This window comes from Temnothorax americanus, unplaced genomic scaffold (genome assembly GCF_048541705.1).
Source record: "Temnothorax americanus isolate GAGA-0224 unplaced genomic scaffold, ASM4854170v1 Scaffold13, whole genome shotgun sequence".
In the NCBI taxonomy this organism is placed as follows: domain Eukaryota; kingdom Metazoa; phylum Arthropoda; class Insecta; order Hymenoptera; family Formicidae; genus Temnothorax; species Temnothorax americanus.
The window spans coordinates 1,417,752-1,431,691 of NW_027509264.1; the positions used below are offsets into that span (position 1 = coordinate 1,417,752).

Here is a 13,940-nt window from a genome sequence, read left to right on the forward strand (position 1 = left end):
TAGGAACCGACTGTGAATATCATTCTAAAGACTTCATTGATACGCTAGAATTATCTAGACTACCGGAGTCTCCGGCCGGTCTTTCCGCTTGACCGCGAATACCAATGCCGCGCTTTAAATATTGACGTCTAATTGCCGCTCGAACGTAACGATTTACCACGGTGCCGAAATAATTTCGGTGTCCAAAATAGAACGTCGATATTTCGTGGCGCCGTCCAAATCTGTGATATGCTCGCGAACTCTCGAACCGATGAGTATATTCGGAACGAGACAGCGTTTAAGTGACAGCTTGATACCGATAGGCGCTGAATTATTGGTGGGTAACCGCGAGGCATCATTTATTGACGTGCCATCCGAGGAAATTAAGCCCGTACTTATTCGATTGACGGAGAGAATATAAAATTCAATTTAAAGAAATAATATATAAATAGATTGTTGGACTTGGCGCCGAACGTATAGCAAGACGAGAAACGAGAGATTATACATCGTTAATGACGTCTCGCCGATTTAACGTTGAACTTTAATTCGCGAATTGCGCGCTCGCGTTGCGCGAAAAACATTTTTGTGCCACACGCGCGAGAGGAGGCTCATCCTCTCTCTGCTACGCCAAGGACGACTTCGATCGAACCTTCGTTAACTCAATCGGCAATTATATTATCGATCGTATTAAATGAGAATTGATTAACAATTTAACAACATCGATGTTAATTCGTAAAAATATGTTGCGAAAAATATTAAGGATTCGAACTTTTCTCCGAAGCCGCGCAAGCGCGCGGCTTACGAAATTCCCCGCGCAAACAAATCGGAGCTTTTGTCGCTTGCTTGTCATACGTATACGTTATACTTTCCGTGTTTGCTAGTAAAATAAATCGAGTATGAAGTATAAAGTTCAATTCAATTGAAAATCAAATAGATACGTTCGAGATTCTGAAAAAGAGAGAGGAAAAGTGCGGGACGGCTAACCTTTCACGATGCGAATGGTATCGCTCTCCGAAGCTCGATAGAAAGCTCTGCGAGACGAGACGAGTAATCGAACGTGCCCTTATCGGGTGAGAACACATCAAAACATCCCGTATATCGTCGTCGATACCGTCCCCGATCGCCGCCGGTTTCGATTCTTCTTGTCGTTTCACGGCGCGACTCCGCGACTCCGCGGCCGCGGCTCCGATCGTCGCGTCGGTTCGGCTCGGTTCGGCTCGGCTCGGAGAAATTTTCTCAGCGCGCTGAAGTTGGCCGCGCCTCCCGGTCGCTCCGTTTCGCGCGTTCCTTCAAACGCGCCCGCGGGGCCGCCCGGCGTTCCTTTCCCGGCCGTTCCCCCGTTTCTTCGGCCGATCTTACGTTTCCTCCCACCTGGCCCACTTATCGTATTGATTCAAACTTAGGCATCCGCGTTTAGTTCCCTCATTCTGCCGAAGCCATCGGGGGGCCGATTATTCCCTTATTACTTCCTGATCGGTCCATTCCGGTCTGCGATCTCTCGAGCAATTGTTGTCGCGAATAGCTTGAGCGACGCGATGCTCGACGCTGCACCCCGAAGAAAGATGAACGCTCGCAGGGCATTCCTCCCTATTTCCCAGATCTCTCGAAAGGCATAAACGTTCCTGAACAATGCATTATTATTATTTTCATGAATATTGTACTTAGAAAATTTTTTTAGATACTGAAGATTAACAAAAAAGGGGAGTATTTTTTATTAAATTTAAACTACTAAATTTCTTATTAAATTTCTCGTCAAAATTATTTCAAACGTAGACAATATAATTGCGTTAATTTAAAGATAATTCTAGACAATATATTGGGTTGGCCAATAAGTCCGTGCGGTTATTTATAAGTAACATTTATAAGTAAAAAACCGCACGCGGACTTATTGGCCAACCTATTAATTTGCGTTAATTTCAACGCATACTTTAACATGTATTTTATATAAATTTTACATATGACATTATAAGTGTAAGAATTTTAATCCGAATTATAGGTCATCTAAAATGAGCATACACAAATTTTTATCTCAAAATTAGCACCTTTAATTATCTGAATTATATCGTTTGGAGTTTAGAACGAGTTTGAAATAATTTTAACGAGAAAATTATCAGTAAGAAATTGTTATTAGTTAAATTTAATACGAAATAATTAACTGTTTTTTTTTTCAATCTTCAGCGCTTAAAAATTTTCCAAGCGTCACAAATATTATTCATAAAATAATGCATAATTCGGGAATATAGCATCACAAATAAATTATTTACGTTGTAAAAATTTAGCACATCGATTTGAACGCAAAGAAAAATAAACGCGAGGAGCACGGAAGAAATCGTTGACCGAAAAAGTAACTCTCGGGTGAAGAACGGTCGGTTTTAAATCAATTACATCTTCGGATATCGATGTTCCTCCCTAACTAGGTCAATCGTTTACGTGAAGCGGATTGTATCACTATGGTTGAACAACCTTGAATTAATTCTCTTTCCGAAAATATAGTCTTCATATATATCCTCGCAAAAAAAAGTCTATAACGAAGAGTCTGCCGTGGCAGAGGCTAATATTAACTCCTTGTCGTTCAAACTGTCTCTCATGAATGAGTAAAAATCAAGTAGTTCATTTTTTCAATTTAATCTAGTACGAAAACGTTATCAAATATAGTAAATAATTATACTGTGTAATTGGCGATTCTCTTCTCTTTCAGGGTTGTTCCAATCTTTAAATATCAAAGAAAAAAAAACAATAGATGCCTGATTATCTGACACAAACGTCCGAAGTAAGAAGCAATATGCATATTCGAAAGATTTTTTTACAGCATTTTACGCAATAGTATCGTAGATTAAACATATAAATTTAGGTTGGAAGATGCTCGCACATTGATGATACGTGGCGCGTTTCTTTAATACAAATACATGGCGCGTACTGTCTAATCGTTACTAATTAGCTCTCTCTAGGACGTCGTTAAGTCGATGATGAACAGTCTCGTTCTCATCACGACGCAACTGACGCGTCCTACGAACTACGAATTAAGAGCAGCTCCGGCAGTTGCGTGTCTACGCGCGATGGACGAAGTGTTCCATCATCAATTCGCGACGGAATGTATCTATTTTGGAGCTAGAGCTAATATAGAGAATGTAATGAGGCAAAGTTAAGTGATGTCGCAACCTCTTGAAATATTCTGCGGATATTTTACGATCGCTGCTAAAAGGTCAATCTTAACGAGTAATTTTGACGAGAGCCGTCGCACTATTCTGGCGACGAGAACGCACATTAATATCCCATGCTATTTGTTTCATTCGAAAGAGAGTATCGCGTTAACGCTGTCGTAACGCACGCATAACTTACTGCTGAATATTTGTTAATGAAATACCGAGGCGCAATTATCATAATGAATCTACGATTAGTCACTCCAGCGACCTTCGCTTCGCGCGGACTCGCCGATATTTTATGCCGCGCATAAATTTACGGCGAACTATAATAAGGGGAAAAAAAAAGAACGCAGTATATAGATCCCAAAGATCGTTGCGAAACAACATCCGCTACAGGCGGTCGCGAAGACACGTGCAGGGAGAATCGATGAGGAGACGCATCATCCGCTCGTTTTTCGCAGCGAAAATGGCAGAAGAAGGCGCGGGTGGATCAGGAAACGGGAGCAGCGGCGAGACGAGCCGTTTGCAGCTTCTCCAGGAGATGCGACAGCAGAACTTCGACACCATACGATTCGCGTCGTATCGCACCGCTTGCAAGCTAAGATTCATACAGAAGAAAGTGCACCGTGAGTATACTCCCTCATCGCCTTCAGTAGGCTTCAGTCAGCTTTTACGTGTAAGCCTTCAAAAGCAAAACACACTCTGTGAAATGAAAAATAAAAAGAAGTAAAAAATAATTAAATAAAATCGTACGCTCTGCTATACTAGAATGAAGAAATGTACGAAGAGCAGAACAAATCTGTTTGGTTTTTGAGAGGCTCATACGTTGCATATAGTTTTAGAACGATTAATGGGGCAAAGCTCTTTAAATCGCTGCTAGGATATTAACTCAGAAACGCTAATTTTCTCACACTTATACGACTATGCTAATGATAATTAACGTGCCTCTTCGCGTCGGCACGTCGGAATTTAAACAGAACGCTGGCGCTCGCGCTTGCGTTAATTAATCTTGTGTGAAGAGATGTTAAGGTAAATGTCAAGGTATGTACCGTTTTAATAACGCATGCATGGTTTTGCGCAGTGCACAACGTCGATATATGGAACGTGATTGAGGCATTTCGAGAGAACGGTCTGAACACGTTGGAGCCGTCGAGCACCTTAGGAGTATCCAGACTTGAAACACTACTGTCTTCCTTGTTTCACGCGCTGAACAAGAGAGTGCCGGTGTCGCAACAGGCCAAAGTTGACGCTACCACGGCGTTGCTAATGAACTGGTTGCTGGCTGCTTACACCAGCGGGTACGCTTGATGAGATAAACAATCGAATCGCTATTCCTAACACTGTTTGTTAACAGTTTGTTTCTTTAATTTTGTTAAATAAGGTTATGTAATTGTCGGCTATATATCTAATTACCATGCGATTTTCTTTCAGGGAGAACAATAAGATATCCGTGTTCTCGGTAAAGGTGGCCCTGGCGACGTTATGCGCGGGAAAGCTCATGGACAAATTTCGATGTAAGCCTCGCAAATAGTTTCCTCGCTCTCTTATTCACCATTGAGCTTAAGTCGATTAACGATGTTTATTCTACGAGCAGATATATACTCGCAAATATCCGACAGCAACGGGCACATGATACACTGGAGGTTCGCCGATTATCTGAAAGAAGTACTAGCTTTAACCGCGGCGGTCTACGAGTCCCCGTCGTTCGGATATTCCGACGGTCTCGCTAACTCCATTTTCCCCCCGGTACGTACGCATTGCACGTATGTGTGCAAGCTGTTCTAATACATTACTCGACTAAACGGATAATGCCTTGTATGCGGCAGAATTCCAAAGTCACTGTAAACGACTTCCTGGACACGCTCATGTCGGATCCTGGACCGCATTGCTTAATCTGGTTGCCGTTGTATCACAGAATGGCGGCCGTGGAAACAGGTGGGTTATGCGAGAAATTAAACACGACGAAAATTGACCGGCGATCGAGATCTCACGTCATCCTTCGTGTTTCCAGTTGCCCATCCTATTATGTGCGACGCGTGTCACAGGGAGAACTTCACCGGGTTCCGATACAGATGTCAGAAGTGTCATTCGTACCAGCTATGTCAAGACTGTTTCTGGCGCGGTAAAGTTTCAGGGACGCACAATAATGACCACGAAACAAGAGAGTACAGCAGCTTCGTACGTATTTTCGTTGTTCATGTACTCTGAAACATTTTAAATCTTTCGTTATTTAGTTTTCAATAATGTAATTTTTATCGATAGAAATCACCAAGCAAGCAGATTGGTCATTCCCTGCGAAAAAGCTTCAGATGCGTTCCCGAGAAGGGGAAGAACAGTCTACCGCGATTCCCGGAACAACCCGAGAAGACGCTAGATCTGTCGCATATAGTGTTAGTATCTTTATCGTTGCATAACTTTACAATCGCTTGTTGTGTCTCGGCATGATTTTACAATCCAAATAAATTCACTACGTTCCAGCCCACCGTCACCTTTACCATCTCACAACGGTTTTCCAGATCCGGGATTTATGGCCCCCTTTGATTCAGGATCGGTGGATAGTCGTTCGACTCTGAGAAGGTAAGCCCGAGCGAAATTATAATTTATGCACAATTTATTTGCCTTTGCCATTTGCGTGCAGACGCCATGCTTTACTTATTCCTTTTGTATATCGTCCAGTATGGACAGTTCAAGACTGGACGATGAACATAAATTAATAGCACGATATGCACAAAGGTTGGCACAAGAAGCTAGGACCATGGTAAGTCCTTTAACATTTTACATACATTTTACGCTTACTATCTACACAGCCTCGCGTTGTAATTTGCTTAATGTTAAAGCGCAAGTGTTCTTAATCTGTTAAATTTGCAAAAGCCGCGAAAGCCAATTAAACTGTTTTACCGTTTCCATTATCGTGGCCGCTCTCTAGCACTAATATTAATTTCATAACTGCCTCGTTAACAGCCTCGTACCGCGTCCAGAATGTCCCAGGCAGATCAAGCAGTAAGTGTACACCGTTTAGACCACCGCTATGAATTCACGTCGCGGATTATTTTACGCGGGACGATATTTTTGCTTACAGGGTCGAGCACCATCGGACATGAACCTGGCATCGTTAGATGCGTCGCGGGCGCAGCGCGAGCTTATATCGCAGTTGGAGGCAAAGAACAAGGAAATAATGCGCGAGATAGCAAGGTTAAGGTATACCTGTGTCGTTTATATTCCTTTATATCAAACCTAAACCTCAATTTCATCCTGTTTACCCATCCTAGGATCACGCATGTTCAGAACGTTCTGTTTCGCTTTGTGTCACCTTGGTTGCATAGCCTGCACAATGAACAAAGAGAAACAATACATATTTATATATTGCCGATTACCAGTGACAAAAACTGCGTTCCGATATTCACTGTTAGTATTGAAAATCTATAGTTTACGTTACGTACAACTATAGATTACGTTAGGAAAATCTATAGTTTACATTATGTACGCTATAGATTTTTAGTACTATCGGCAGTGACTATCGGAATGCAGTTAAAGAGATTATTCGCGTTCAAACAAGTTAACATTGAGCGTTCTTGATATCTCTCGAATTGGCATACATATTTATACATATTGACTACATTTATATACAACTTCATTTAGACATTCATATACATTCATTTAATATCATAATGTATTGATATATGAATCTAGTGAATATCATACATATTCACTAGATTCATATATTAATACATTAATACATTAATACATTCATATACAACTACATTAACCACACATCACAACGCTTATAAAATGAATCGATGAAGTGGAATATTATCATGTTTTAAGATCGTGTGATATATTCTACTTTTTTATGTTAAATATCATGTCTAATAATTCCTCAAAAAAATCTTTCATTCTCGCTACAGAAGGCAACAGGAGATAGAAGCCGCGGGTTTGGAAAATCCGGCGTTAATGTCAGAATTGCGAGCTTTGAGGCAAAGAAAGGATGAACTGGAGACGCATTTGGCGACGTTACAAGATTCTAGGAGGCAATTAATGGTACAGCTGGAGGGTTTAATGAAAATGCTAAAGGTATCTTTACTAACATTTTACACAAGGCTGCTTTTTAAAAAGTTAAAAAAATTAAACAGTTAAAATTAAACGAGTTTCAACTCAATTCTCTGTATCTAAAGATAAAACTTGATGAAGGAAGAGAACCGATGAAATGTGTGTCACGGAAATTATAATACAGAAAGGATACTGTTTCACACAAACAGGAACATAATTAGTAACATAATGCAATTTATCTCGATAGAATCATCAAGCATCACCACGATCAACACCAAACAGTTCACCACGAAGTACGAAGTCGCCGCCCTTGCCACCCGGTGTCATACCGAGCAGCAGGTCGGCACCGCCGACTCCCGGCGGGCCTTTGTCTACGACACCTCAACAGCAGCAGCAGCAGCAACAACAACAGCAAATGCAGCAACAAATGCAACAACAAATGTCTCAGAGCTATCAAAATCCCGTACCGACAACGACAGTGGCTAACGTGCAAGGCAACGCTATGCTCGGCACGATACAGAATCCCATTCCAGATAGCTTATCGTGCGTTGGCGGCGATGTAAGGTAGGCAAGCATGCACAAAGAGAGAATACATTATAAACGAGAGGATAGAACCTTCCACAGCGCGAAAAGAGCGAAGCAAAGAGAGAAAATTATAAATAGAACGAATATGCGTGATACATAATTGTACGCGTGATTCATACATACGGAATAATATATTACACAGTCAGCAATTTATTTACTTAGACATTCCAAGCGAACTTTAGAAATCTATGTACATTCCATGTACATAAAAATATATTCTAACAACGTAGGTACATAATTAGATTGTGTAGCTAAATAAATATTAATTATATCGATATTCGCAATAATGTAAAATAGATATCCTATTGAAGATAGTAGTTTTATACTACGTCGCATTGGACTTAATCCTTCCAAATTATTGTCGATGAAGTAAATGATTTGTATTGTAAAAGGAAATCAACTTTGTGAAACACAAACGCTCGAAAAAAGCAGGTTCATCACTTATATATAAAATATATACCCTGATCATATGTTTATCAAAAAATTGATTTCTCCCGTCGATATTATTGTAGCAATTGAACATAGAAATATTGCACAGTATACGATTACTTCACAATTAGCTAAAGAACTTCTAAATTATCCTGCATGCGAATATGAGCGATTTCTAATTAAGCTAGTATTAAGAACAATGTGGTACTAGCGCGAAATAAGTGACAGTACCTCGTAAGATGTTACTTAAATCGTCAGATTTATATCGACCTATAAATATATATAGTAGATATATTTGTATATCCCATGTCATGTCGCTTTTAACCCTGTTTAAGTAATTTCTTTTAATTTTTATTAGGTTCAAGATGTAAGTTTCTTACATGAATATCCTCTTTTACTTTGCTATCATTATTAGTCATCTTAAATGTATCATTTTTTATGTACAGTATAAAAGCAGCTATCGTGTAAGGAAAGTACTGATGCGTTGGATATAAGTTTGACGCGTATAAGTTACCCATCCGATCCTTCTTTTCTGCTAAGCTTGTGTAAAACTACCATCCACCTTTTAAACATTGTTATTATTTATTACGCAAGCGTTGCGATATGTAAATATATCCTGCAAGTACTGTAACGGTCAAACGCGGCAGATATCTTAATAGATCGGAGACGAAGCATTTTTGCAATGCGTTCACAACTTTTGCCATATTGATATATTTTTGTTAGATTACAGTATATCATTACATTTTAGACACCAATAAATATCGTAGCTTCCTGAAATCGTGCATGTGTGTATTGTTATATAATCGATGAGTTGCTAATTTTAATTTGAAATTTTATTGACGCTTATATGTCTTGATCGCGAGTAAGTATAGCGAATTGAATGTGTAAGAGTTACGTTAAGCGGACTGAATAATGCTTGTGCAATAAAAATTGCATGCTGCAATTTTTGTTTAAAGAATTTTTTATTTGGAAATTGCTTCGCGCCAAGAAAATAGAGATTTTCGATGTCAGGTCTGCGTTCAGGACAAACAGCTTACCAGGGAGCGGTTCCAGCAGTGCCAATAATAGTTTGGGCCGATCCTTAAGAAACGACTTACTGGTAGCTGCCGACAGCGTTACTAATGCCATGTCAACGCTTGTGAGGGAATTAAATTCAGGTATGTTAAATCATAATGCGCTATATAAAATCGATTAGTATCAATAATAACGATTGATAAATTGGACGTAGATGTGTAAAAGCGGGACTTGATTTGAAAATATTCCTCGATTAAGAATATATGTTGGAAAAAATTGGGAAGAAAACGTGCGTAAATAATGTACGAGAGATTTTTAGAATTTCCAAAATTATTGTAAGAGTTCCATCAAACCGACGAAAATTCGTCTGACAAAGCTACGTCCAGTTGTGCTTATAGTTTTAAATAGTATAATTACACGATACCACTCAGCCTTTCCGTGATAGTATGTCAAACTCAATACATAGTTGGTACATAAAAATTTCGCAGAATATAGGTATTACTATCTCACACAATCAAAACTGAAGGTAATTTTTAAGAGGCAATAGCGCCTCGTCGTGAGTTATACAGATCAATTTGATATTGCAAGCTTTTAGCTACAAAGTATGTTAGCATTTATCGCCGTGTTTTAGCTGATGGCATGTTAGTAATACGGATCGTTAAGCGATTTCGTTATCAGTGGACCCGTAAATATGTCAAATTCGATTGTCTCGGAGGCGAGGTGAGCAATAGATAAACTGATCTGCATTCACCATATTATCGTGAAGTAGTATCTTTACAACAAAACCATATCTATATACTAATACTACACTATTTATTTATACTATTATTGCTACTATTTTTGCTCCTGCTACTCTTATTGTTATTACTCTCACTACTACCACACTGCTGACAGATGTACATATTAACTAGTTTGCGTGTTTCATGCCATTTTATAAGAAACGTTTCTTCTTCACCTAATCGTTCTAAACATATAAAACAGATATATATTTCGAATTTTTCAACACTATATGTTAACTTCTCGCACACTATATATGTATACCATTATTTTATTCTTTTTAATTCGATTTAAAACTGCAAGAAACAATACGACGCAGGATTTATCTTTCAACTACTTGCTAACATTTATCTCTGAAATATTCTCAATCATCGCATTTGAGCTGAATGTACAGGCATGCCACGTCGCATTTATATTCTCTCGTGTCATCAAAGGATCATATAGCATGAAAAAGATGCGATTCTTCATCTGTTCCTAGTCTTGATATTCATTGAGATGATCCATATCAAATGCTGTCTATATGTAAGAAATTTCATTGGATATACTTGAATCGAACATGGATGCACCTTTATGTATATACGTTCGTATTATGGAAAATCGCGTAAGTACAACATTCATTGCAGGAAGATGAATAATGATCGACGTGAATCCTATCGTTTCGATCGTAAAATATCGAGATAAGTGACTCTTGAGTCTAGTTTTTCACAACATCTCTTTGCATTATACACAAATTTTTGTAAATTGTTAATAATATAACAATGACTATATACGCGCAAAAAGCATAGATCTTTTGAAAAAATGTAAATACAGAAATATACATATGATCCCTTATTAAAACTATTACACGGTCTTCCTGCAGTTATGTTCGTTTTGATACAAAACTTTTTTTCCTTAAACTTGATTGGAAGTCATTATTTAACAGGACCTCGTTATTTACTTGCACATTTAAACTGTAGTTTTAATCGTACTTAAAATACTATTATTTTTTTCGAGACTTTAACGATTTTCTTTATTTATATTCTAATATCTAATGGTCGAGGAAAAGTACAATATGGGATACTGTGTATATTTTCTCTATACGGTTGGTTTCTAAAATGTTTGGTATAATTTAACCGCATTCTACTAAACAAAGTAACGAGAAAAGTTCATATGAATAAATGCCATAAACACGTCGTCGCCAGATACAAACCGTACGCACGAACTTTTCTCATTACTTCTGTTAGTAGGGCCAAGGGCTAAAATTAGTCCGAACGGTTGGAAAATACACTGTGTATTTGCCTGTTACCATCTCTCTCTACACGGTTTCATTTATTTTCTTTCTAGAATAGAGTTAGTTAATATTAGCCTAGTGGAATAGCACATGGACTACACTACACGCAAGGCCACAGATGACAGCAACAACAATCTAATCCGCAATCCCAAGAAATTCCAAATGCACATTAAATGTTACTTTGTACAGAAAATTTCGAGACCTGAACTTTGTAGACTAACAAACTCGTAACTTGATACACAAGTGTAAAATAAAAAAATTAGAACTCAAAATTATCTAAATTTTATATAAGAAAACGTTACATAATAAAAAGATAATTAGAAATATAGATAAACGAAATTATAAATATTTCGATATGGATAAGGACATATATACAGTCTGTCTAACAAGAACGTGACCGGCAAAACTTTTCTTTGAAATTGTTACATCAAAAATTCAAATAATCAGGTAATGGAACTTTCCTCCTGCGACGTGTCGTAGAGATCTCGGTTGTCCGACTTTCGTGAAGGAACGAAACTGTGTTTAGCAATTCGAAGTCGTCTTCCTTTGTACGCATCCATAAATATCGCAAGAATCGGCCGTAAAGTACATAAAAAATGAATATGTAAAAGCCGTCGTAAGCAAGTGACTAAAACGGTTTGAAGAAGCAAAAATCGTCGATGATCTACTTCTACTAGAACGTAGAATGTAACGATAGATAAAGATAGATAACGGATTATGGAGACCTCGACCAGCAAAATTTAAGGAAAAGAGTATAAACATATCCTGCGAAAGTTGTCTACTCATAATTTGAAATTCCAATAAAAAATTTTTTTTCCGAAAGATACGTCTAAAAAAGAATTGCTCGAACGCATGCAAATATCAGTTGTGATTAGGGCAATGTTACCTTCTCTAGTGGAGCTTCTTTTTGGCACAAACTGTTAGCGGCTCATCTTGGTTTATTCCCAACAGACTTCTCCAGCAGATCGTTATATATCTGGCAAAGATTTGGGACTATTTCTCAAAGTAAGAATTTGACACTTTATCCATTAATCCAGTAATTTGAATGATTCAAATAAAGTCGTCTTTGTACCCAGTGAAAAGAAGAAAATGGTATCGAGGTGATAGACAGGCTAATACGAATCCTCGAGAATGTTTGAAAACATATAAAGCTAAAGCTTCGTGAAAAAAATATGGATTTTAAATGCCATATCGACAACGGTGGCGATTAAATAGTTTATTATATGAAAGTATCGATTAAATAATGTTACAATTTTTTTCATTTTATTATAATAAATAATATCAAAATTATGCCGGTCACGCTCTTGTTAGACAGACTGTATGTATACCTTCTTAATTAAATTTGGCCGAGACAGACATTTCGATATACCGTATACAATATACAAATGACACTTTAGACGTGTTATGGAATGTGTGTGATGCACCCCCCGTGAATGTGTCCTGGTGGCTTGCAGACTCAGACCAGGAGGACCATTCTCACAACTCGGGGCTAATGAACATCAGAAAACCGCTAGGTAAGTATCTCTACGTCGACTTTGAGACCTTCATTACTATTACTTTCGTTTGCACCTTAAATATTCGCAATGTCGCTCTTCTAATCGAAGCAATTCCCGTAACTTTTCAAGCGCTGATTATCTACGAGTTTCACGTTGACATTTCGGTTTAAATTTTTCTTTGGTACTTTCAACATTAATTTTGCCAAGATCAAACATGTACATATATGTACATACAATATATGTATATGTATATATATATATATATATATATTCGTATTCACATTTTAAAACATCTCTACATTTCTATCATCTTCATAAGCATCACGCACACACTAACGATGTATACTTCTGACGATAATATTAAGATAAGTTGTCCTATGAATCTTTGTAGTATATCTTCATAAATGATTATTCTTATTCATCTATAGTTATAAGTCTATATATGTGCAAATATCAGATAATATTCCCTTGGTACGACTACGTAAACCTTCTTCGAAGTTGAGACCTACTTGGGAAGAGAAAGAGAGAGACATGGAATTAAATTCAGCGAATATACTACTTTTTTTATCGTTTAAACTAAAAGTGACAAATATAATAAACGATCTCAGTATTCTAGGGCGACTATACATTTTGAAACGGATCGCGCCTACTTATAGACTTTGAAGCCGGAGAGGATGGAGACGATAGCAGCGGCGGTGGGAATTCCTGGCGAGAGGAGCTGCAACGGCGTTATCAGCAGGAGAATGACTTTTTGGCGGAATTGCGATCTCGTAACAGTATACCGCAAACACCGTCGGCCACGCTGTCCAACGAGCAGGAGCAGGAGAGAGGCGAGAGAGAAGAGGCGGACGGTGAAAAGGAAGACGAAGATGAAGCCAACTGGGCGGAAGCGGTGAAAAGATGGGTCAATCGATAAGTTGATCCAGCAAGGAGTACTGGGCGTTAGGTGTTTAAGATACAAGTTTGAGGAATCCGATGAAGAGAAGACGTGACAGCGATCGAACCACATACACGTACACGCTGTGGACTAATACTTCGATATTGGTATACAATGTAATCTTAGGAAGAATTGAATGTCGTGCGATTACGAAAACCTATGCATTTTGTAAGGCGGTACTCGCGGTCGAAAAACGACGCGAAAATCGACGAACAAATCGTACGGAAGTCACGAAGATTTTCACGTGTACGAAACACAAGTAC

General features: G+C 38.4%; 1 protein-coding gene across 7 annotated transcripts; it reads left to right on the forward strand.

Annotated features, from left to right (window-relative positions):
- The first annotated feature begins 3,420 nt into the window (after positions 1 to 3,420).
- On the forward strand, positions 3,421 to 13,876 carry LOC143893967 (dystrobrevin beta). Of its 7 annotated transcripts, none has more exons than XM_077399891.1 (16): positions 3,421 to 3,748; positions 4,204 to 4,420; positions 4,554 to 4,636; positions 4,717 to 4,868; positions 4,949 to 5,057; positions 5,134 to 5,300; positions 5,385 to 5,512; positions 5,601 to 5,699; positions 5,799 to 5,880; positions 6,084 to 6,122; positions 6,202 to 6,314; positions 7,028 to 7,193; positions 7,417 to 7,733; positions 9,195 to 9,340; positions 12,699 to 12,758; positions 13,397 to 13,876. In XM_077399891.1, the coding sequence occupies exons 1-16, from the start codon at positions 3,421 to 3,423 to the stop codon at positions 13,654 to 13,656; spliced, it is 2,466 nt and encodes an 821-aa protein (XP_077256017.1). In that variant the 3' UTR covers positions 13,657 to 13,876. The 7 variants fall into 7 exon arrangements, with proteins under 7 accessions (XP_077256017.1, XP_077256020.1, XP_077256021.1 ...); XM_077399894.1 differs by having other exon boundaries at positions 5,856 to 5,880; positions 6,202 to 6,320; XM_077399896.1 differs by having other exon boundaries at positions 3,589 to 3,748; positions 6,202 to 6,320.
- The last annotated feature ends 64 nt before the right edge of the window (positions 13,877 to 13,940 follow it).